We start from the raw sequence: 25128 nt of genomic DNA on the forward strand, positions 1-25128 counted from the left end.
AGAGCAAAACGCTGTGGGAGTGACACATTGGAAAGGAGTTGGGGCATGCACCCGCCTTTGACCATTTGCATGCTTCCATTATTGAAAGGCAGACGCAAAGGCCAATCCAATGTGTCCAAGGTGAGGCCCACAAGGAAAAGTTTGGAGTGCTCACAAGAAGCCTCCCAAGGAGCAGTGCATGAGCGCTGCGCTAGGCTCGACCTAAAAAGGATGCCACCTCTTAAGAGTTTTGGGATAGGATACAGAACTTTTTGCCACAAACTGAAGGAAATGTTTCTAGTCTTTGTGAATCAAGTTTGTTTCGGCTTAGGCATACTGTACAGCATTAGCAATACCGACTGAAGGGTTTCACACCAAGTGGGCCACTTTACTTGTGTTCATAACCTAATAAAGTTAGCTGTAACGAATAGTTTCTTACCTGTCGGTGTAGTTTTGCAGCCTGAAGATCTTTCTGGATTCACTATGCTGTTCATATTCCGCGGTCTAGTGGTTGGGTCCGGATTCGTAGTCTTTTCTTTGTTTTTTTTTGTAGCCCTTGTGGGCGTCGGCGTCACACCTCCTTGGGTGCATTTCCGGTGACGTCGGCATGCTTCCTGCGGAAGCTCCCACTCTTGGGCGCCATCTTCGGATTCTTTTTTCCGTGTTTCTTTCTTTTCCGAAGTAATGGCAATGATCTATCCAGGTGATAATTTCTTTACCACTTGTCCTTATGTTCTCTTACTTCTTCTCCTCATTTTTTTTTTTTGACCACCTCTTCTCTCTCCAGCCTCATCTTTCTGGCGGAGGTGGGTGGGTTCGCTAGTGAATCCAGAAAGATCTTCAAGCTGCAAAACTACACCGACAGGTAAGAAACTATTCGTTTTGCAGCGTGAATCTTTCTGGATTCACTATGCTGTGCATCGATTTCGTAGCGGTTTCTCATTTCCGTGGCGGCTGGGTGGATGATGAGCTCTGGTTTCTGAATATATGCTGGAGCACCCTTTGTCCGACTTGTGCTTCCTTGTTCATCTGCACATCCACGCAATAGTGTTTCGTGAATGTGTGTACCGAAGCCCATGTTGCCGCCAGGCATATGTCTTGTATGGGTGTATTGGCCAGGAAGGCTATTGTAGCCCCCTTTTTTCTAGTGGAGTGGGCGCGTGCCCCCTCTGCCAGTTCTTCTCCTGCCCTTTTGTGCCAGAGTTGGATAGTTTGCGCGATCCATCGTGCAATAGTGTTCTTAGTCACTGCCTTGCCCATGTAACTGTTGGCGAACGACACAAAGAACTGTTTCGTTTTCCTGTGCCCTTTAGTCCTTTCAATGTAATGCATGACCGCCCTTCTGGCGTCCAGTGTGTGCAGAGCTCGCTCTGCCTTAGTCGTTGGTTTTTGGAAAAAACTCGGTATCTGTATGGACTGGTTCATGTGGAACTTGGACACCACCTTCGGCATGAAGTGTGGGTCGGTCCTCATCACCACCCTGTCATTGTGTATTTGTAAGTAGGGCTCCTGTAGCGTTAGCGCTTGCAGCTCGCTCACTCTTCGTAAGGACGTTATTGCAACCAGGAAGGCAGTTTTCATAGTTAGCATCTTCAAGGAGGCCTTGTGAAGTGGCTCAAAGGGCTCCTTCATGAGTTCCGTCAGGACCACGTTTAAGTTCCATGCCGGTGGTGGTACCCGCTTGGGTGGTGCAATCCTTTTTGCTCCTTCCAGGAACCTCTTCACGACCTGTGATGTGAAGAAGCTTCTGCCCATCTCCCCCCTTGTGTATGCCACTATAGCCGCCACGTGAACTCTCAAGGAGGACGAGCTGAGGTTTTTCTCCAGTAAGTGTGTCAGGTACTTCAGTACCGTGGAGTCCTTTTTCAGTTTTTTGTGGAGCCCTTCGTACACATCGTGAATCTTTTCCACTTTGCGACATAGCACTTCCGTGTGCTGGGCCTTCGTGCCTCCCGAAGGACCCTGAGGGTGCTCTCGGGCAGTCTCAAATGTGCGAACTCTATGTCTTCAGGAGCCATGCTACTAGGCTCATGCTCTCTGGTTCTGGGTGCAGCACCTCTCCGTTCTGCATGGAGAGCAGGTCTTTTCTTCTGGCGAATCTGTGGGGGGCACACTGCGCCATCTCCATGATCTGCGAGTACCAAGTCTGCCTCGCCCACTGTGGCGCGACCAGTATCAGGGTCATGGTGCTCTCTCTGCACTTGCTAAGTACTCTGTGTATCAGTGGTATCGGGGGAAAAGCGTACGCAAATTTCCCGGACCAATCTATCCATAGGGCATTCCCAAGGGACCCTTCTTCGTGTTGTCTGGATGCGAAGTTTCGGCATTTCGCATTCTGGCGTGTTGCAAACAGGTCCACAGATGGTATTCCCCACCTGTTGAACAGCCTCCTTGTCTCCTGAGCATTGAGCTCCCATTCGTGGGATGCCGAGGTCTGTCTGCTCAGCCAGTCTGCCTGAATGTTCTCCTTCCCTGGTAGGTGTATGGCTAGCAGGTCTATCTGGAGAGGGATGGCCCACCTCCATATCTCCTGCGCCAGCGTCGAAAGCGTTGTTGACTGAGTTCCACCCTGCTTGTTGATGTAGAACATCGCCGTGGTGTTGTCTGTCTGTAGCAACACCCTCTGCCTGTACAGTCTTGTCTGGAAGGCTTTCAGTGCAAGGAAGATCATCTTCAATTCGAGGAAATTGATGTGCCTTGTCGCATCTGCTGGCGTCCAAAGACCCCTCACTTTGAGCTCGTCCATGTGAGCGCCCCATCCCTTCAGGGATGCGTCCGTGGTGATGGTCACTGTCGGAGTTGGGAGTGTTAGAGGTTGTCCCCTTGTTAAGTTCTCCAAGGTCCACCATGCCATCTCCTTCTGCACTGCGTGCGTCACCACCACAAGATCCTCCCAACTGCCCGAAGCCTGTGACCATTGTTCCTGGAGCCATTCTTGCATGGGTCTCATGTGGAGCCGCACATTCGGCACTAGGTGGATGCACGATGCCATCATCCCCATGATCTTGCTCGCAGTCCTCACTGTCCGAGCTTGTCCCTTCCGGTAGAGGCGAGTTTCCTTGACCAGCGCCCTCGCTCTCTTCTCGCTGGGAAACACTTTGCCCTTTAAGGTGTTGATCTGTGCCCCCAGGAAGATCTTTACTTGCTCTGGCTCCATTGATGATTTCTTCCAATGGACGGAGAACCCCAGGTTTATGAGCGTGCTCGTCACTGCCTGTGCATGCTGCTTGCACTTCTGGTACGAGTTTGCTTTCACCAGCCAGTCGTCCAGGTAAGGGTATACGTGTATCCCCTGCCTTCGTAGGTGCGCTGCGACTGCCGCGAGGCACTTCGTGAATACCCTTGGTGCTGATTTCAGTCCGAAGGCCAGCGTTGTGAACTGGTAGTGGCCTTCTCCGATTGCGAACCTGAGCATATGCTTGTGCTTCTCGTTCATCGGTATGTGCAGGTAAGCGTCCTTGAGGTCTATCGTGACCATGAAGTCTCCGACCTGCAATTGCGGCAGCACCTCCTGCAGGGAGCTCATTTTGAACTTTTGTGTCCTTATGAATTTGTTGAGGAACCTTAGGTCTAGGATGGGTCTCATCTTGTCGTCGACCTTTGGTACTAGGAAGTACGTCGAGTATATTCCCTTGTTCCTTTCCCTGAAGGGAACTCTTTCTATGGCCTGTTTTTGTAGAAGTTCTTGCACTTCTTCCTGAAGCCTCGCCAGCTGTTCTCTTGCTGGTGGCTTCCCCCTTGGCTTTCTGTTTGTTGGCTTTCCTTCCAACTCCAAGCAGTATCCGAATTGGATGATGTTTAGTATCCATTTGTCTGATGTTATTTCTCTCCATTCTTGGAGATAGAACTTTAACCTTCCTCCCACTGGTGTCATGTGGTCGTAGGCCTCTAGATTGTCCTGACCCCTTCGTACGTGGTGCCCCCTCGGGGTCTTTCCTGTGGTCGGGCACCCGGAGGTGTCTGAAGTCACTTTGAGGTGGGCTGCTGCCCCCCTCTTCTATTCTGACCACGGCCATTTCTCCCTCGAAAGGACTGACCTCTTGGCTGGTATTGCCAGGACTGCTTCTGGTGACCTTGCTGAGCCTGCGGGTCTGTCTGGTGCGTCTGCTGGAAGGCCTAGTGCGATGTACCTGGCTGGTTTCCACCTCTCCCGCCGGGCCTCCGTGCCGGGGTGCCTCTTCTGTTGCCTCTGAACTGCAATGCCCCTATGGATCTTGCCGTCTCGTTATCTTTTTTGAGTTGGCATAGTTTGTCGTCAACCGTTGCCCCGAAAAGTGTTTCGCCGTTGAACGGTGTGTTCAGGATACTGTGTTGCACCTCGGGTTTTAACCCTGAGATCCTGAGCCAGGCGTGTCTCCTTTCCGTGACACCCATCATCATGAGCCTGCTGGAGGTGTCTGCTCCGTCCAGGGCCGTCTTAAGGCAAGAATTTGCCGCGTTCTTCCCATCTTCGATCAACTTTTCGGCCTTCTGCCTGGCATCCTGGGGTAGGTCCTTCACCAAGTGCCCCAGCCCCTCCATGATCTGGTACATGTGCCTGTTTAACAGGGGGTTGGAGTTAGCCATCCGCCAATGGGTCGCGGCATTTCGCTCGATCCTTCTCCCCACCAGATCCATCCTCTTGCTCTCCTTATCCGGCGGTGGGCCCGAGGTAGTGGATACGCTCGCCCTCTTCCTAGCTGTCGAAGTGATAATGGAGTCAGCGGAGATTTCGCCTCGGATGTAGGCCGGGTCCTTCGAGGAGTGTTTGTATTTTTTCTCTGTTCTGGGAGTTACCGCCTTGCATGTTGCGGGCTCTTTGAACGCTTCCTTTCCCTGAGCCAAGACGCTCTCGAGCATTGGGAGGAACTGGCTTCTTGTCTGTGTTGGAAGCAATGTCTCTAGCAGGAAGTCTGCTTTCTGCTTTTCTTCGTCGAGTTTCAACTTGAATGCAGTTGCGGCTGATTGTATCGCCGAGTTGTACGCCCCGATGTCGTCCGGCGGCGAGGGTCTCGAGGGGTACGAGTCGACCGGCTCTTCCGGGCTCTCGGTGTCGACGTCTAGGTAATCCTCCACGCGTGGGTCAGAGGTGACCGACTCGGCGTCCACCCTACTGCCCTCTTCGTCCTCATAACTGTAATCCTCGTAGGGATTTTCTTCAGCTTCCCGCTCGTCGACCATCTTGTCGCTCGGCACATGGTCGTCGACCTGTTCCTCTTCCTCCTCGACCAGATCTAGCACGGTGTGCTTGGTCTTGAGTGGAATCGTGAAGGCACTCATCTCGGCGGCGACCTCCTTTCTCCGCTGCAAGAGGCTTGCCATCTCGGCCTCTAGCCGACGCCTTTTCCTTTCCACTTCGGCCGCGTGTTCGGCTTCGGAACGTTCGGCCCCTCTCTTCGGCGCCTGGTTCGGCGGCGAGATTTTCGGCGTCGACGGCTTGGACGTCGAACTGGCTTTTGGGTCCTTGGACGGTGCCGAGGCTTTAGGGTCTTTCTCCCTCGACGTCGATCGGTCCCTTTCGGCGACGATCTTCGACGCTTTCTGCTGTTCAACAGCTTTCGGCGCCAGGGACTCCTCCGAGGATCCGCTGGGCCTGCTTGTGGTCGCGGAGGCAGATGTCGCTGCGTCGGCGCCTTCGGGCTCTTGGCCTCGTACTTTCGAGACTCAGAGTCTCTCGTGCTCTTGTGGGACGTCGAGTCTCCTACCTTATCAGGTGTCTTCTTGTAATTGGTCTCTACGACCGTGTAGCTGTCGTCTTCGGCGGCAGCGTTGTCCTCCTCCTCCGAGGAAATCCCCAGCTCGTACAGCGATGGCGTCGGGGATTTTACGCCGAGGGCGGCGTGTGCTACCCTCTGTCTCTTCCTCACACGAAGGGTCTTCTGGGCGAAGACCGCGCAGGCGTTGCAGTCCTCGCTTCCGTGTTCAACCGGTAGGCAAAGGTTGCAAACCGGGTGCTGGTCCTTCTGTGCGTACTTGTGTCTGCAGTTCGGGCAGAACTTGAACGGTGTGTTGTCCATCCTCGTGCGTTCAGGCCTCCCTGACCGCGTGGACGTCGACGATCGTCGAAGTTGTCGAGGTTTTCACCTTCTTCCCTCTTCGTCGCTGTTCTGTGAAGTCTTCCTTAGCCTTCTTCTTCCAATATCTCCTCCAACTTCCACTCTTTTCAGTACTTTCTCCAAAAATGTCTGGAGCCCAAACGGGAACGATCCAGACCCGACCGCGGAAAAAAGAATCTGAAGATGGCGCCCAAGAGTGGGAGCTTCCGCAGGAAGCATGCCGACGTCACCGGAAATGCACCCAAGGAGGTGTGATGCCGACGCCCACAAGGGCTACAAAAACAAACAAAAAAAAAAAAAAAACAAAGAAAAGACTACGAATCCGGACCCAACCACAAGACCGCGGAATATGCACAGCATAGTGAATCCAGAAAGATTCACGCTGCAAAACATTATGTAGTTAAGCAAACATATACCCACAAGGAACATTGAGAGCTATATAAATACATAATAATATCCACACACTTCTCTTCAATGCCCTCTCTCCTAGCACCTTCTATGGTCCATGTTTTTCTAGTATTCTATTGCACTGAAGGGTTAGTAGCAGACTCGCCCCCTGCTGCCCATGCCCAGCACCTATTCTCTCCACCCACGTCCACACGATTTTAAAAAAGCAGTATAATTGTTAAGTTCTGCTTTGTGACATTTAATACAGTAGTTCCTATATCAGTTTTTCCTTACTAATTCTACTCAATTTAGCCCTGGATTTGGCTGGGGATGTGTACTTTTGGATTAAAGCTGTATGAGAGCTTGTCTGAAGATCAAATTACTTCCCTTCGGGAACACCTTTTCTGGTATAGACTATCTAACTGCTGATTCCTCACCTTGTGAATTTCCTTAAGCACTAGACTGGATCCAGAATCTTTTCAACACCTCCCTTGTGCATTGACAGAAGCATCATGAGGCTCCGTGTCGGACAAGCCCACTCCAGATATGAAGTTGGGGACCCCATATTTCTGCCACCTCTGCGGACTGACAGCAATTCCACACGGCAAGGGGTTAATCCTTCCCCATGTCGCCGTTCACTTGTTTTTAGATACCATACAGTTACCTAATCCATTAAAATTAAGCGAGGCAACTGTAATGGTTTTTAATCTCACTCACTCACTTTGGGCCCCCACTTTGCTTAGAAGTGCATCCCTGTCATCAGGTGCATGCCCTCACTCTATCAAACCAAGGTTTTAGAGGGCGAAGACCGCCGATGATGAAGCATGACACCAGTTGGTGTGTGAGTCCAGTCCTACACTTTTTGTGAGATGCCTACACTCGCATACATTTAACACACCAGAGCACTATTTAGGTCATTTTATTAAGAGCAGCCCCATTTGTGTATAACAGGCCTCCCTGATCACTGCCATCGTACTCGCCGGTAGTTTGAGGTGTGCAAACTCTAGGTCTTAAGGAGCCATGCCACCAGGCTGAGGTTCTCTGGCTCTGGGTGTAGCACCCTTCCGTTCTGCATTGTTAACAGGTCCCTTTGTTTTGAGAATCTGTGCGCTGGTTCTGCGCCATCTCTCCCATCAGCTTGCTCACCGTCCTCACTGTCAGAACTTGCCCCATGCGGTAACGAATAGTTTCTTACCTGTCGGTTTAGTTTTGCAGCTTGAAGATCTTTCTGGATTCACTATGCTGTGCATTATTCCGCGGTGTAGTGGTTGGGTCCGGAATGGCGTCCTTTCCATGAGCTGGAAGTTGAGGCCTAGGTAGGCCCGAAGGCCTTCGTCGACGGCCGGATTCGAAGAGTTCGGAGTTGAAGAGTAGCGTCAACAGGAAAACGCGTTTGAAATCCTCAAAGCTGGTGAGGATTGCGCTCCGAAGGAATCGGTTCCAACATGGAGCGCAGGAAACCCATCCGAGCCCGGTGGAAACCCATCCGAGCCCGGTGGCAGAAAAAACAATCAGGGGATGGAGCTAATGTGCAGTATGATCCTAAGGAGGAGCCACCTATCATGTGACTTCCAAAGACTTTCCAGAACAAAAACAAACTTCCGGGCCCAACACTAGGTGGCCATCTATGCAGTGTGTAATCTGCAGCTCATATGCCTCGAACAGAAAGGAGTAGTTTCTGTCCTGTAACTCCAGTTCTGTAGTAGGGGTATCTCTGTTATAGTCATAATCTAGTGAATAGTCCCGCCCATGTGCGTGGACCCCGGCAATCAAAAATAATCTCTTAAATTGTCAAATCATGCAGAAAGTGCAAAGACACTTAAGAGAGAATTTAAAGACCAATAATGCAGCCTATATCCACAGGCTACACTGTCCAGTACTTTAACTAGAAATTCCACCAAACAAAACCACACACAACACAGCCTGCCCAGTTTCTTCCATAGAGAAACTTGCCTCTACCAGTAAAAAACTCTGGAATGATGGAGAGGAAGGCATGGACAGACAAGCCCCATAGGCTGCCATTATGTGGCTTAAATAGGATACTGTGCCTTTAAGAGAACTTTCCAGAACTTTCTCCCAGTATCCCAGAATGCAATACTTTCAGTTCTTTTTGAAGGCGTAGCATTCCATACATGAATATTTATCTCCACCGGGGAGGAGGGCGGGCGCTTATGACTATAACAGAGATACCCCTACAACAGAACTGCAGTTACAGGACAGAAACTACTCCTTCTGTAGTAGGGGATCTCTGTGTATAGTCATAATCTAGTGAATAGAATGGCAAGCCCATCCCCACACCAAAGCGGCGGTGGAGAAAAGAAAATAAACACCACTAATGTGCGAACAAATTCCGCAGCGAAGCCTGCCCAACCTGAGCATCTGCCCTGGCATCAGTGTCCAGACAGTAATGCTTAGCAAAGGTATGAACCGACTTCCAAGTGGCCGCCTTGCAGATCTCTGCAATCGGAACATTACGGAGTAAAGCTGTCGTGGCAGCTTTTCCCCTGGTGGAATGAGCCTTAGGCTTACCCCCTAAGGTCTTATTAGCTTTTTGGTAACACAACTGTATGCAGGACACAATCCACCTAGAGATGGACTGCTTAGAGGTAGCAAGACTCGTCCTGACCGATCCATAATTGACAAATAATTGGTCTGACCTACGAATATCTTTGGTTTTATCCAGATAACATTTCAACACCCTCCTAACATCCAGGGAATGTAGAGACCTTTCCGCTGGAGATGAAGGATTCTGAAAAAACGTTGGCAACGTTATGGTCTGGTTGACATGAAAATCAGAAATAACCTTGGGAAGAAATTTAGGGGGAGTACGCATAACAACCTTTGCAGCATGAAATACAGTATAAGGTTCTTGGCAACACAACGCCTGAATTGCACTCACCCTGCGGGCCGATGTAATGGCTACGAGGAACGCCGCCTTCCAGGACAGGTGCTGCAACGAAGCCTTATGAATAGGTTCAAAAGGCTCCTTCACCACATTCTATTCCCATGAAGGCGAAGGAAGCCTGACAGGAGGGAACACTTTCTTCAAGCCTTCCAAAAAATCTTTGATCACAGGGATCTGGAAGAAGGAAGTCTGTGAAGGGCATTTCCTGTAAGCAGTCAATGCAGCAAGATGAACCTTAATGGAATGAACATTAAGGCCAGACTGCGCCATATGTAGAAGGTAAGGAAGGATGACGTCTTCCTTGCACGTCGTCGGGTCATAGTTCTTAGACTGGCACCAGATACAGAACCTCTTCCACTTGTAAGCATAGGAAGTCCGAGTGGAAGGTCTCTTAGACTCCTTCAGTATGTCCATGCAATCTTCAGGCAGATTCAGACGGCCATATTGCACTATCTCAGGAGACATGCCGCCAAACTCAAAGACGAGAGGTTGGGGTGCAACATCTGCACCCCGAACTTCGTGAGGTCGGGCCTGCACGGCAGCCTAATGGGAGGAAGGAGAGACCGGTGATGCAGGTCCGTGAACTACCACTGTCTGGGCCATTCCGGGGCAATGAGTATCATCCGAGCCCTGAACCGGGCCAGTTTGATGAGTACCGCCGGAATCAGGGGAATGGGTGGAAAAGCGTACAGAAAGCTGTTCGACCAGTTGATCCATAACGCATTCCCCAACGTTCCCTGCTGGTAGTACCTGGAGGCAAAGTCTCGGTATTTGCTGTTTTCGGCGATGGCAAACAGATCTAGGTCTGGAGTCCCCCACCTTGCGAAGACGTCTCCTAGTACTTCGTCGTTTAAGACCCATTCGTGGTTTTCCTGAATCAGTCTGCTCAGTGCGTCCGCCTGAACATTCTGCACACCTGGCAGATGGGTAGCCGTTCTCGTCAGTCCCCTGGCCAGAAGCCAGTGCCAGATCGCCTGCGCCTCCTGCGACAGAGTGCGTGATCTCGAGCCCCCCTGCATGTTGAGGTAATACATCGTGGTGGTATTGTCCGTCTGTACAAGCAGAGAGTTGGTCTGAAAGGACGGGAGAAAGGCCTAAAGTGCCAAGTGAACAGCTCTGAGTTCCAGGAAATTGATGTGATACGTGGCCTCCATCGGGGACCATGTTCCTTGAATCTGTAGGTTTCCGGAGTGCGCTCCCTACCCATGGAGAGAAGCATCAGTCACGACAGTCTGCGTGGGAATATCCTTGTGGAAGGGAATCCCTCTGAGGAGATTCTCCGCTGAACACCACCACTTCAGTGACTGAAGAGCATGCAGAGACAGTCGTATCTTGTCGTCCCAAGATCATTTCCTCTGATCCCACTGGTCCTCCAAGCACTCCTGCAGCGGTCTCATGTGCAGCCGTGCGTGTGGCGTCAGGAAGAAACAAGAGGCCATCGATCCCAGTAGGGAAGACACCGTCCTCACTGTTGTAGATGGAGTGGTCATAAGAGCCTGAGCCTTCCGAAGGAGTGATAATCGTCGCTCTTCCGAAGGAGACACGCTTGCTGACAGCGTATTGATGGAGGCTCCGAAGTACTGTATGCATTGGACCGGAGTCGGGACAGACTTGGACATGTTGATGTGCAACCCCAGCTTCTTCAAGAGAACGCACGTCTTCTGGAAGTGTGCTCGAGCTTCCGAGAAGGAGGATGCCTTTATCAACCAATCGTCCAGGTACGGGTAGACAAACACCTTGTTCTTCCTCAGGTGTGCTGCTACCACCGCCATGCACTTCGAAAATGTCTTCGGCGCAGACTTTAGTACGAATGGGAGTACTGTGTATTGATAATGATTGGCGCCGACTTGGAACCGCAGGAACTTCCTGTGTTTGTGTGCAATGGGCACATGGAAGTACGCATCCTGTAGGTCTATAGCACATAGCCAGTCTCCCTGTTGCAACTGAGGATAAATCTGATGCAACAACAGCATGCAAAACTTTTCCCTGCGAATCCATCTGTTTGCCTGTCGCAAGTCCAGAATGGGCCTGAACTCGTTCTTGTCATTCTAGCGAACCAGGAAGAACCGGGAGTACAGACCTCTTCCTCTCTGAGACAGAGGTACGTCTTCTATCGCCCTTTTCCTTAACAGGATATCTGCCTCCGCCTGGAGCTCGCGCAGCTGAAACTGCGAGCTGACCGGTGGAATTGCTGGAGGCAGGCTGGTGAACCGAAGACTGTATCCATTGCAAACAATATTCAGCACCCACCTGTCCTGAGTAATTTTTCTCTACTCTGCCAGAAAAAATGTAATGCTTCCCCCTACCGGTGTGGGTAACAGATCCGGGGGAAGTAAGCGCTCAGGGCCTAGACCCGGCCGGGCCTTTGGTCGCTGGTGCCGACTGTTGGCCTCCTCTGCCCTTCGGGCGTTTCTGGAACGGCTTACGGAACTGTTGTTGTTGCTGCGACTTTCCCGAAGCTTGGCCACGTCCTCTGCCCTGCCCACCGAACCGCCGTTGGAACGGGCGGTACGATTTCTTCGCTTCTTTGGGCTTCTCTAGACCCACAGCCGTGAGTGTTTCGGCCTACGCCTTCATGCGGGCCATTTCGTTATCCGCATGTTTCCCAAATAGGGTTTCGCCAAAGAATGAAAGATTGGCCACCCTTTGCTGTGCGTCTGGTTTCAGTGACATAAGGTGGAGCCAGGCGTGTCGTCGCTGGTTAATCCCATGGCAAAAGCCATGTGCCGCCAAGAGAGATGAATCTGCTGCAGCGCTGATAATCTGATTCGCTACCAGCATCCCTTCGTTTAGCACTTCCTGGAAATCTTCCCGCTTCTCGCGAGGCAAGTGTTCCACAAACTGCTGGAGGGAGTCCCAGAGGGCGCGGTCGTAGCGTCCCAACAAAGCTGTGGCACTCGCAGCCTTCATAGAGGTCGCCGATGCTCCACATACTTTCCTTCCAGCTGAATCCATCCAGCTAGACTCTTTGTCCGGGGGGGGACTGTGGATGACGGGTGGTGGCATGCTGTTTGTGGGCCGCCGTCACAATCACAGAATCCGGAGGTTTCACCCTTAGAAAAGCCGGGTCCGAATCGGGAGCCCGGTATTTTTTCTGCAAGCTCGATAGGGCCGCCTTAGTCACCGCAGGGGTGAGGAAAAGGTCCATGGCCGGTTCCTCCAGGCCCGGCACCAGAGGTAGTAGTGGACGAGACAGGTGTTTCTGGTGCAGTGTCTCGAAAATGACTGATGTCCTAGGCGTGGGCACCGTCAAGGATATGCCCAATTTGGCAGCGCCTCTCAATGGGACATCATGGAACGCCACCAGGTCATCAACCGGCGGCACCCTTGTGTCCGCCGATCCCGACAAAGTCGGAGAGTAGTCCCTGAGGACCTCGTGCAAGAGCGAGATCTGTGCCTCCTACGGCGGCGTCTCGACCGCGTGGACGACCTATTGCGCGATCGCTCCCTCCTCCGGGAGAGAGAGCGTGACCTCCCGGTCCGTGGGCGCTCCGCAGGTTTCTGTGGAGGCGTCTTCCGTGTCTTATCCTGGGGTCGTGGTTTAGGAGTCCCCTTAGGTGGAGTAGGAAGAGGAGGTAGTGACACCGACCTCGGCGGAGGGACAGTCGTTATCTCCGGCTAAGGGGCGGGCCCATGCGGCGGGAGCGGTGGTGGTGGCTGTCCTGAGGGAGGAAGTGGTGGTAGAGGAGGGTTGACGGAAGGATTCTCCTTTGGTATAGGGGAGGAGGCGTCTTCGGCCGAGGTGGTGTATATACACCACTGAGTACACCGAGCCTGGTGACTTCTTCGGGGGAGGGGACTGTGAACCAGCCCCTCCAGTATGTGATCTCTGCCTCCGGCGCCCTCCACCAGACTCAGCGTGACTTCTGGCCCCAGAACTCCTTCTGCGCCGCTTTGGGGAGTGAGAACGACTCCTCGACACTGACCTCTTTCTCCTCGACTCAGATCGTCAATTTACCGGGGTCGGATGTCGCCTCCGCGACGCCGAACTCTCCTTCCTTGTCGCCGAACGCCGCCTCCGCGACGCCGACCGTTCCATTCTCGACGACGAGCGTCGACTCCTCCTCGACGTCGTCCTCTTCCTCGAGGTCCTCGACGCCGACCGGCTGGTAGCTCGACGTTGACGACGCCGACGCCGTAGACAGTGCTTTCGACGGAGGCCTAACCAGGCTCCTGGACGTCGAATCTTCACGCCGTCTCGACCCGGAGCGCCGGGGAGATGGGGAACACACAGTCGGCATCCCTCTCGACGTCGTCGTCGATGCAAACGACGCCGACGGAGACCGGGACCGTTTGCTGGTCTTCCTGCCTCTGGGGAGCCCCCCAGAGGCCTCAGCAGAGGCAGAGGGAACCTTCCCAGCCAGCCCAGACCCACCTGCAGCCTGCAGTCGTCTCTCTTCCAGGCCTTGAAGCCTACAAAGACTTCTTCCAAGAAAACAACAAACTGCAAACATCCGAGCCCAACACCAGATGGCGATCTATGCACAAGTATGTCATTCTGCAGCTCTACATGCCAACAACAGATGCATACTGGTAAGTAGCATTTTCCTTGCTAACTATCTTTGTCTGTGCCACTACTTTACCAGCAGAATTCTTACTGTTGTAAGCTATGTATGGCTGCTTATTGGCACCGGTCACACCAGTGCTGTACCATGGCTTTGGCTCCTCTTCTGCTCCAGGGTGCTCTGTGGGAGCCTCTGCCTGTGCTTTCGGTCACAATAGTGCTGTACCATGGCTCAACCCCTTCTCCAGGTACACTGACAAGCAAGCTGTCTACTAGGTGCAGTTAAAAGTGCAGATTTCAGAGGCATTACATTTTTCTTTTACAAAGTAGCAATAAGGTAGAGAGGACTGGAATTCCAAATTATTGGTATCATCATTGAAAAATAATTTTATTCATTCTACTGTACCAATTCTTGGGTGCAGCTGACTTAGTCCTTGAACTGGTGAGGGAGTTCTTGCAATTTTTTGGTCTTTGCTGTTCCTAACTTTGTCAGGGTACCTATTCCCCCCCCCCCCCCGACACTTCTTGTTCAGTGGTCTGTACCCCTCCAAAATGAGACCAATTTTCAAGTCTACAAAAACAGTTGCGTTATCTAGAGTTGAAACAGGACAGTTTTAGTGTGGCCAATGTATTGAATGCAGACATTCAAACTGTATGTAAAAAAACATTACTGTTCTATAAGTTCTCAGTTGCAAGTTTACAACTCAATGTTTAAATAAACAGGAAATTCAGTACATATGACAAGGATTATTTCCCAGTTCATCTGGATATTACTATGTTAGCAAAGTTCTTTTCCATTAAATATACTGCCAAACAAAGTTTCATTTTCCATCTCACCTGGTCATTGTTATCTCCCCCAGAATCCAGTCTTGGCTTTTTATTTAATGGCTCCCAATGTTTTTCACCATCTGCTGTCCAATCCATTTCGAAGTACCCCTAGAATAAAAATGACAAAATTATCATCAGATCCTATCGTAGCTGCACACAAATACATGTATTTATCATGACTAAAGTAGTCAAACTTGCAGTTACAGGAAGGTGAAAAAAAGTATGCTGAGCTGGACACAGCAGCTGAGTGTGTTTGGAATATTTGAAAGCATTTAGTTGGTTGTGTACTGCAACAACAGAAATGAAAATGGTGGAATAGAATGCGTCCCAATAATTTCCAAAGATTCTGATTAATTCACGCATTACAATCCAGCACGGAGTGATATGTGGCACCGGTAGGCAGAAATATGGCTTTGGGACCTACACCTGGGTCCATCTAAGCCAAGAAAAGTGACTCACAACTTACAAAAGTGGATGAGCACAAATGCTTCAATTAATTAGCAACTTCCACTCACTGGTGAGGTCCAACTACACCGTAGTACATCAGTAGACGTTGCTTATTTTTCCAATGGCACAGGGCATGTCAGATCAGGCTTTACTGTCACTACTGCAGAGCTTGCCTATGGGCGTCTCCTGTCAGTAACTGCACAGAAGAGCTAAAATGATGCAAGAGAATGCACCTAGAGTAATTACCAGTGCTTCAAAAAAATTAAAGGATTTTAATTCACTAAATCTGCACCATCTAAATACAAAAAAATGATCTAGTTATACATGCGCACACACACATATATACCCATGTGCAAAATCAAAAGCATTCAAAGAGTGATGTGAAACATCTACCCTTTTCTGATACAGAAATAGTAGATTTAAAAGGACAAAGGGTCAGTGGGAAAGGAAGGTTTGAATTGTTGACAAGTGCTTATATAATATGCTGGAACTGTGGCTCTAGAGTGATACTCACTGATTTAGAGAACAAACCTAAACAAGTAGAGGAGATTCTTTAACCGCTTCGCTGAGGCACAAATTCCGCCGCTGTGCTGGGAAATTCCAATCTCAGGCGTGGCTCGGACGCCGTCGTGCGTACACGCCGACCGGGACTCATGACTGCCCCCGGCACGGAAGAGGATACTTCTCCACTTCAAGTGTGATTTGTAAAATGTTTTCTTCACTTCCAAGCATTTCCACCGTAGATTCCTGAGGCTTTATTTTATCACTCTGTGGCTCAAACAGTGCTGTCTAAGAGCAAGAGAGTTTGCAATGTTTATGTATTGCATAGACAGCGCATGCGTGGTCTCTTAACCACATCGGTGCGGTACGACCCCGAATGGAAACGGGCGTGGTCATGACGGAACGGTTCCGTCATGAGCACAGCTCAACCGATGCTCATGACTGAACCGGTCCGTCATGAGCATCGAAGGGGTTAAAGACATTTTGTTTACTGTTAGTGGGCTTGGGGCCCTTCCCATTACCAATGGTGGGCTTCAAAGCTACTCTCCATTGCTTGTTTCCTGCTGATCAGCTCTGCGGTCGGCGGGTCCCTCTTCTTTAATGTGACCCATCCCTACAGCCTGGCCAAAGTAGTTATGTCCCTACAAGGCTCACACTCTTGGGAGCATTTTTTTTTCTTTTTGTCGACTGACTCTACAGAGGGCATCTTTCATAACTGTCTCTGTTCAATTCCCCCATCTGTGTCCAATTGCTTATTTAGCTTTAACCACCGTACGCAACTGAATTTTGGCCACATCCTTGCTTTTTATTAACAATTTTTATTTGACTGAATTTATGTGTTTAACTTGCAACTGCGATTGGATCTTGCATGTGAATGTTTATTCTTAGCTCAAGCATACATTATCCCACTCGGGGAACTGCTTGTATGTCATAACACACACACTGGCGCATTCCGTTTCCTTTGAGATAAGAAACAAGCATTTACAATGCAACGGTTTCGCCTTCGGAAAAGTTAGAGCTATTGGCATTGTAAATTACAAACTTTTTATTTATGTGTTGGTTTTGAAAACAGATAAATAAATGGCATTGTCATTTACAATGCCAATAGCTTCATGCAGCAGTATCAGAAAAAATAATCAGTTTAACCCTACACATCCACCTAGCCCAATAGTCCCACAAACAGACACAAATAATGATTCCATATACTGACCTGCTGTCTCGAGACCGGGTGGCACTGGCGGCAGAACAGCAACTGAAAGGAAAGCTGCAACCTGCAACATCTGCGTCTCAGGGGTCAAATCATCATGGTCTCAGCTGTCTGCTGTACCCAGTGTGCCCTAGCAATACCATGTGACACGAGGGCAGTAGTTTCAGCTTCGGGCTGGCCCGCCCGTCCAGCGCCAAATTATCTACTGACTCACTCACGAACCGGACACTACCCCTACAGGCTTCACTTCTGTGCAGTTCTGGGGTCAGGAGGTGTGAGCTGCAGCTCTCGGTTCTTCGGCATGTTCCTCCTGCTGCACACGGGTCAGTACAAGGAATTACTGCACACACTGTAACCGCTCCTGATGTTCTATATCATCTCACTGCACAGGTGTGACCCGTGCAGTGCAATTAAATATAGCACGTCTCTCTAATGCGATTTCGTAGTTCACTTGCACTTTGCAGCTGCATGGTTTCTATTTGCACTGCGCACTGGGGCAACGTTACTGCATGCACTCTAAGTCCTGCTCCACCCAAGTGCTGCACCCTGCACACCAAGCCTAGGGCTCTTGGTGCAATGCACTGATCCTGGAGGTTGGGGCCCCACCTCCCTGGAGACGGCGTTGCCCCTCTTAACGTCAGCAGTCAAGGGGAGAGTTAGCGGCCCGGGCCAGCAGGACATTACAATTAATAAACCCCACCTCCATTAAAAGAAGCCCAAGACAAGCATACAGCGATGTTAATAAAGGCGCACAGAGAGAACTGTTTGATGCTATCATTGGTGGGAGGGGTGTACTTTAGAGGTAATGCAAAAAAAAAGAAACAGAAAGGCACCGTAAATAAATAGTTAAAGGCGTACGATGAGCTTGCTTCAGGCAGTTTCGGAGGTGAGAAGAGTGTTCTTTGCAGAAAAGCCTGTTGCCTGAAGTGAAACTATAATGTGCTCCTCCGGCAGTGTTAAGCATTGCTCTATAGCGGCTTATCCTGGGATTGTGTTTTTTTCCTGTGGGGAGTAAATTGTGTCATGACTGGATAGCAAGTATTTTAAGTTGAGGGGTACTTGTGGCAGCCTTTAAAGATGGTAAGAGGGCCAGGTGGAAACGTTTCATTGAAGGTTTTGGGGGATAGGGGTCATTGTAAGCTGCGCCGGTGGGAGGGGGAGAAGCGAATACATGGGTCTGTGTAGGGAATCCACGAGACGGAATTCCGCGCAGGTAGGAGGGGGAGAAGCGGAACACATGGGACTGTGTAGGGAATCCACGAGACGGGAAGGCCACCTTGAGTTTAGTTTTGTGTTTGCTTTCGACGTGGTGCAGCAGAACCCATATACTGCCCGCGTTCACGCCGTGGTGAATGTTGGTCCCTGGAAGTGAAAGTAGATATTGATGAATAACAAAAGGAGCACACCCTGCTGTTCCTGAAAATTCTGACGTCGCTGTTGTGAACCTGGCCCTCTATATGGCTGCACTAGCGCTCCACCAACACAGTACGACCTTTTTCCACCCCAAAAATTACTTAAACGCCACACAAAAAACAGCCTAAACAGTAGCATTTCAGGCCACGCAAAAAAATTAACACCACGAAGCCCAGGATACAAGAACGGTGTGTCCGCAAGTGGCCGTTGTCAAACCAGGAGGGGGGCGGGGGGAGGAGTAGGGTTAGCATTGCGGTCTGGAAGACAAATCCAGCTACAGGAAGTTAACGTGGCTAACTGCGAGACATCCCTGCAACACATTATATGTATGGCTTACATTGAGAGCACAATTGTAAATGAGGAGGACCACTTAAAACATAGTATGCCCTCTCTGCCCGCTCTAAAGACCCACAGCACAGATTTAAAAAAAGAATTCCAGGAACAGAGCGGTCTATCGAAGCAACAGTCTATAAAAAAAATAAAGGATACTTATAGATCGCCGAGACCCTGAACTGATAAATGGCAACTCATATTCCAGGCTCCGGTCTTACCTGACTATCATACAAAGCTCACATATCTACATATGAACGATTTGGAGATAGAATTTACATATATTGAAATAACTCCAGTCTTTTGTGTTATTTGGTTTGACTAAAGTGTAGCCTAAGCCCGCCCTCCCCTGGCCCTCTCGCAGCGCCATTGGCTTACAGAGCTCTTCAGAGTTAGCATCGACTTCAAGATCCTGGCGGCTGCTTTAAATCAAGCTGTAATAAAAACGAGCAAAGTCTCTGAACGTACCCAGCCTGAACAAAAAAACAATAACTTGGCACGGAGCGAGGGGACGGATAAAAGAAAAGAAGGATTTTATGTTTTTTCCTGTACATTTTCATAAGAGTGATTTGGAAGCCTGGGTGTTCTGTTTTCAAGTCACATTCCACAAGGAAACACGAGATCGGCTTGAGGTCTATGCTCTTTCTAGACAAACTCCAGGTCTTTGTGTTCTTCGCATGAAACAGTAACAAGCAACGGAGAGTGAAAGGGGAGGGGGGGCGGGAACGGGCACACTGGGAGGGGGGCGTAATGGACACACGGTTAGGGGGCAGAACGGAGACACGGACAGCGGGAGGGGGGGGGGGGGTTTGGGGGGGGGGGGGCGGGAAACAGAGCTCACGAGCCAAAGTACATAACAGCTCACACGACACGGCGGAACCGACACAGGAAACAAAAAAGAAAAGAAATTATATTAAAAAAATGCTCCTTACCTGATCGCTTCGTGGGAACTCAAATCTTGCAGCCAACTCCAACAAGAGACACTTGTAAAAAGAAGAAAACGGGCCGAATCGAAGAAAAAAAAATAACTCACACCCACCGCCGCGATGACGATCAGAAGTGGGTGGAGAGGGAAAAAAATCGCGGGAACGCCCCCGAATCTGGTCCGGCCTTGACGGACAGATCCGGCTCCCAATGGCTAGCCTCCATTTATGAGCTAGCCAATGGGAGCCGGGGGACGTTCCTGAAGCCCATATAGTAAACAATAGATTTCACCTGCGCCGAAAAGCTGCGCAGAGCGCAGCCTTCGGCAGGCGAAACCTAAAAATGCTTACAATACTCTTTTTAATTGCAATACGGCAGGGTGGGGGATTTATTCTTTTTACAGAACTTTTACAGGTTCATCAGCTTCAAAGGCCACTAATCTACAGATAAAGAGACCTGCATTGCTATGTGTTTCAGTATGTGCAGAACTGTGGCCCTTGAGGCTGGGGAAATCCATTCAAGTCCCAGCTGTGCCACAACTTCTTGTGTTTGTGGTGCACATGAATTAAAGTGAACATGTAAAAAACAGGATAATCCAGTACCGCCTTTAACATTGCAATGAAATGGGAAACACATTTTTCTTATCTCATACGAAACTGGCCTTGCATGCGAGGGGGCTTGTTTATTTACCTTTATTCCACCCCGAACAATGCTGCCTTTCAATTCTTATGTTAGACAGCTGTGCAAAAACACAGGATGTGTACACCGTACACAGGAAAATGTTACCCGTCACTTATTTTAGCTTATGGGTGTCCAACAAGCAACCAAGAGGGCAACATTTACATTCAGCTTTAAATTTACCTCTATTCCACCTTGGACAATGCTGCCTTTCATTTATTAAGTTAGACAGCTTAAAACAATATTTGCAACTGGACCTCCCCCTGAACCTCAGTTATATTTTTTACTTTATTGTGCCAAAAACGAGCTTCAAGGACACACTTCTGCTGTGCTTTAAAAAACAAAAATGCATTCATCCTTAGCTCAAGCACACATTATCACATTTGGGTAACTAATAATAAGCAAGTTATAAAGCGCATGGTTACACTCACTAGTGTGTCCCCGCGCTGCGGCTAATAAAGACTCGTCTGAAGCAGTACTGTAACTCAGCTTAGAGGGGAACCTACGGGCGGAAGAGCCATGTTTTCAGGCTTTTGCAAAAGAGCGTTTCCGATGGATCAATCCGGAGCTCTAGGGGGAGGTCATTCCAGTTATTTGCCGCCAGATATCGGAAGGATCGGCCACTTATTCTTGCTCTTTCAATGATAGGGATTTTGACCTGTCCCGTCCCCCAAGTTCTCAGATGCTGTGTTAGGGTATAGGCAGACAGTAGATTGTATAGGTTGGCCCTTTTCCCTGCAGAATGCGGTGACTGACACAGTCCTTGAAAAGGATTCTGTCCTTAATCAGGAGCCAGTGAAGGGCAGCAAGGGCATTCTTGGAGGAAGCTCACCTGGGCAGCATCAGAACAAGGCGGGCACCGCGTTCTGAATGCACTGGACCATGATGTTTGTACAGAAGCAGCCAGACTGAGGAACTCTCTTCTTTGAGTTGCAGGCAGAAACAAACCTACTGTTTTAGACACTATGGGCCAGATGTATGAAAGGGTTTTGCCCATTCTGTGTCTATGGGGAAATGTGTTGATACATATGGTCCCAAATCTTCTGGGCTTTATTACTCAGACACTGGTTTTATAGCGGTCTTCAAAAACCAAGAAGCAGCTTTGTACGATAACTCTACAAATAAACCCTACCAAAACATATAAAAGGAATTCCATTTATGCGGCGAGGCAAAAAAACATTGTGACTGTTAAGAGAGGTTTGTTTGTAGTATGTGTGGCTGTAAATAAACATGCACAGCATATTCCTGCTCTCTAGTGTTGGGCTCAGACATTTGCAACAATTTCTTCTTCGAAGAAGCAGTTCGAGTCATGAGGTATAATGACTCCTCTTATTTGGCAGGGCACATGGGCACCAACAATATTGTTGGATTGTTTCTTTCCGGCTGGTCCAATTCAGTTCAGAGTCAAGCTCACACTCCAAAACTAAAGGGCAGCAACAACAATATCACCAGCAGCCTGTGATAATTATAAAGTAGTAACAATGGTATGGTCTAAAGGGTGGGGGAGGGTCGCCGCAGGCGGGGCTACGCTCCTCTGGCCTTTAAAGGGAAAGGAACCATCCCTGGCGGTCATATTAGATACAGTGCCCTGAGGGCCTTATTTATCTATTTAATTCAAAGCGTTACCACTTTCACTTTAGCGGCCGTGCTACAAAAGCTTTCTTTATTTGTTTTTAATACACTTTGTGTAAAAGTGCCCCATACGCAGTGTAAGTGTTTGCACTAGATAAAAGTAGGAGGAAGTGTTCTGGACTCTAGGCCTGTAACTCTGACCATGGTGGGGCAAATAGATAAAATGAACCAAAACAGCGCAAGTCACCCTCCTTGATGATCACCTGTATATACATTTAAGGATGGCTCAAGGTCAGAAAAAACTTGATTCCTGCCTCACTTTTAAAACCAGATCACAAATAAAACATAGGCAGGTGATATCTACTCTCGATCCTAATATTAGTAGCCTTACCTTCCCACAAGAGGCTGTGATCCTCGACACCGGGACGCAAGCCGTGCTCACCTGAGGGAGTTCCTGAATCCATCCTGGCCCACCGAAGAGGAACCTCAGCGCCACTGCATCACTCCTCAGAGGGCTGAAGCACTCGGACAGTATCTCTCCGACCCTGAGAGAGCTACACAGGTTGCCCCTTCAAGGTACACCATATTTAAAACATGGGGGCATATTTACAAGTTAAGTGACAAAGCGTGTCATTAAGCCACGGTCAACAACACGCTCCATCACTTTAGAAACGCAGGGGGCACCATATTTCCTAGAATATGGTGCAGCCCTGCATTTCCTCCTGCGCTGGTACTAAATTTAGCTGCCTAGCGCCAATGTAGGATCCTTGCACCATAGTGCAAGGGTGCCTGTGTTGAGGGTATGATTGTTTATGTGCAGGAAGGTCCCCCTTCTTGCACATAAACAATCTTTAAATGCCGTTTTCTAACTTCCACATTAAAGTTGCAAAACAGCATTAAAAAAAAAAATGATATGCAGGAAGGGGCACCTTCCTGCACATAAACAATCATAGGCATTTGCTGTTTCCATATGTGCTGCACAAGGCAGCACACATGGAAGGAGAAATAAAGCATTTCTTCTCTTTGCGCCCATTTAAGACCAGGAGTTCCCTGGTCTTAATTCTGGCGCTGCCTCCTATTTATACTGCCCAGGAGAATATAGTAGGCAGCGTCAAAATCAATTGGTGTTGCGGTGGAAGGCCCACCCCAACACCGTTTGCCCACCCCTTTCAGGCTAAAGACAACGTGAGAGGGGGCCTTATTTACAAGACGGTGTTAAGCAACGTTAAGTGGCTTAACGCTGCCTTGTAAATAAGGTGAGGCCCCTTTCGCCATCACAACATCACTGAAAGTGAAGTTATGGTGGTGATAGGGGCTTGTAAATATGCTCTCTGGCATCAAATGCAAGCCAATGGTGAACAGCGATCCTGCCTGTCTGGACAACAAAATGAACATCTTGGTGGCCACTGCAACACAAGGTATCAAACTTCTCTAGATGGTAAGTAAAGGAGGGTGCAACGGCTCTCTTCACATCAAGCTGCTAGAGGTGCACAAACTGTGGACACGTAAAGAGGCAGAAGCTGCCCCTAGAGGGATGATTTCCATGTATACAAAAGGTTATCAGACCTCTTAAGGAACACATTGAAACTTTTTTACATATGACCTGAAACCAGTGAGCTTGACTAAGGAATTACTACAAAGTGTGAATGCAGTATATTTATATCTATTAGGATAATTGTAACAAGCATTTGCAATGCAATAGGTCTTGCATTTTTTAAAATTTGACCTATTGGTATTGCAAATGACAAGGCGGCAGACCCGGAAGCAGAGGTCGGCCCGGGACCAGGGTTCGATTCCTGATGCGGCAGGGTCTTGGGCCATGGTCAGCGGACTCGATAATTCTCGCCTCGGTGCCTACTCCAACCATGGGCCCCACTCACCAACTCTGGGCAATAGCTTGCTTAATCTCTACTAACGTCCCCATCAGCGCCGGGGATGCTTGTCTTCACCTTGGAGATGCCCAGGAGGGACCATCTCACAGGGAAAGCCAAGATGGGTTCCCCAGCGGTATACAGCGCTGGGACGCCCCTTTGCTGGGGCAGCTGTGCGCTTTACAAGCAAACGACATAACATATAACACTGCCAATAGCTCAAAATCTCGCAAATGCGAGACCTATTGCATTGCAAATGCTTGTTTTTTTAAAGGTACACAGTCTTAATTATGATGCAGTGGGCCCCTGAAAATTCTGGACCCCAGTCCGGCCTCAATTGCTTCCTTAATGGTAACCAGCAGTGGCCACTTACACACCTGGCAGCAGTTCCAGCTTCACTAATGAATGGCCCTTTAAAACAAAAAAAGAGACTACTTTGGAGTATCTCTCTGAAGAAGCTGTCTCTGCCCATTTGGAAACATACAAGAAGAAGGTGGGGGGTGCACTGCCTTGTTATGAGAAGTTCTTGTAATTTTTTAAAGGATGCGTGCACTCATAGGTGGCGTTTCCGTCAAGCGCCTATGAAAATATGAAACAAGTTGTGTGCGCATAGATATGCGTGTACATCCCTGAATGAGGCACTCCGGGGTGGATCAAAAAATGTATTCCAATGTTCTTAGAAGGATACTTTTATTTTTGGTGATTATCATGAAAAGTTTCTTGGTGATATTAACATCATATCAACAAAGTTTGTAGATCAATCAAAACATTGATGATGAAGTGAGAACTCAGATGCATTTCGGGCGAGAAGCCCTTTGTCAAGTAGAGCTGAAAAGAAGATACAAGCCTGTGTCAAGGTGGGGATAGAGGAAGAACGGCGTGTGTGATAATGTTAAATTAAGTGCCTGACAATGACTGTGAAAATTTAAGTGCCCAACGGTAAATATGGTATAGCGGTGGGTCGCATGGTGAACTAGGAAGGTGTGCGTGAGGGAAAGAAAAATAGCGGGATCAAGGGGTGGTGAGGGGGTGTAATAGGATACTTAACTGAGTGAACGGAGAGTGGTGGAATTAAAAGATTAAGGTAACGCTTAACTAGTGAAGGATCAAGCGGTCCCGGGGAGGAGACCTGCACGAAGGGAGAAACACTTACTTCGAGGTGAGAGCGCGCGGGTACGCTAGTTCAATCGGCGTGTGTTGATGTTCCGGCTATGTAAACGCGGTGGCGTGTGGGAGGGTTAAATGCGGAGGTGTGAAAATGGATAATAGATCATTATTTCTCATTGCTCTTTATATTTCTTCACTTGTCCTTATATTACTCAAATCTTTCCACCCGACCTGTCCAACATGGCCACCATCTTCCTATGACCCCTTTTCTATGTCATTTCTTCGCTTGCACCACGTTGGTCCTCTCTCCATTTTCACACCTCCGCATTTAACCCTCCCACATGCCACCGCGTTTACCTAGCCGGAACATCAACACACGCCGATTGAACTAGCCTACCCGCGCGCTCTCACCTTCAGATTACTAGTAGGAGGCCTAGGGG

At 49.3% G+C, this 25128-nt stretch overlaps 1 protein-coding gene across 2 annotated transcripts in view; it reads right to left on the reverse strand.

Moving 5' to 3' along the window:
* LOC147725999 (uncharacterized) overlaps positions 1–25128 on the reverse strand; it is a 200940-nt gene that overhangs the window by 81457 nt on the left and 94355 nt on the right. For both annotated transcript variants that reach the window (XM_086960114.1, XM_086960115.1), the window contains exon 4: positions 14648–14746. In XM_086960114.1, the coding sequence (XP_086816240.1) occupies positions 14648–14746 (99 nt within the window). The remainder of the gene's footprint in view (positions 1–14647; positions 14747–25128) is intronic.

This window comes from Lissotriton vulgaris, chromosome 3_1 (genome assembly GCF_964263255.1).
Source record: "Lissotriton vulgaris chromosome 3_1, aLisVul1.2, whole genome shotgun sequence".
In the NCBI taxonomy this organism is placed as follows: domain Eukaryota; kingdom Metazoa; phylum Chordata; class Amphibia; order Caudata; family Salamandridae; genus Lissotriton; species Lissotriton vulgaris.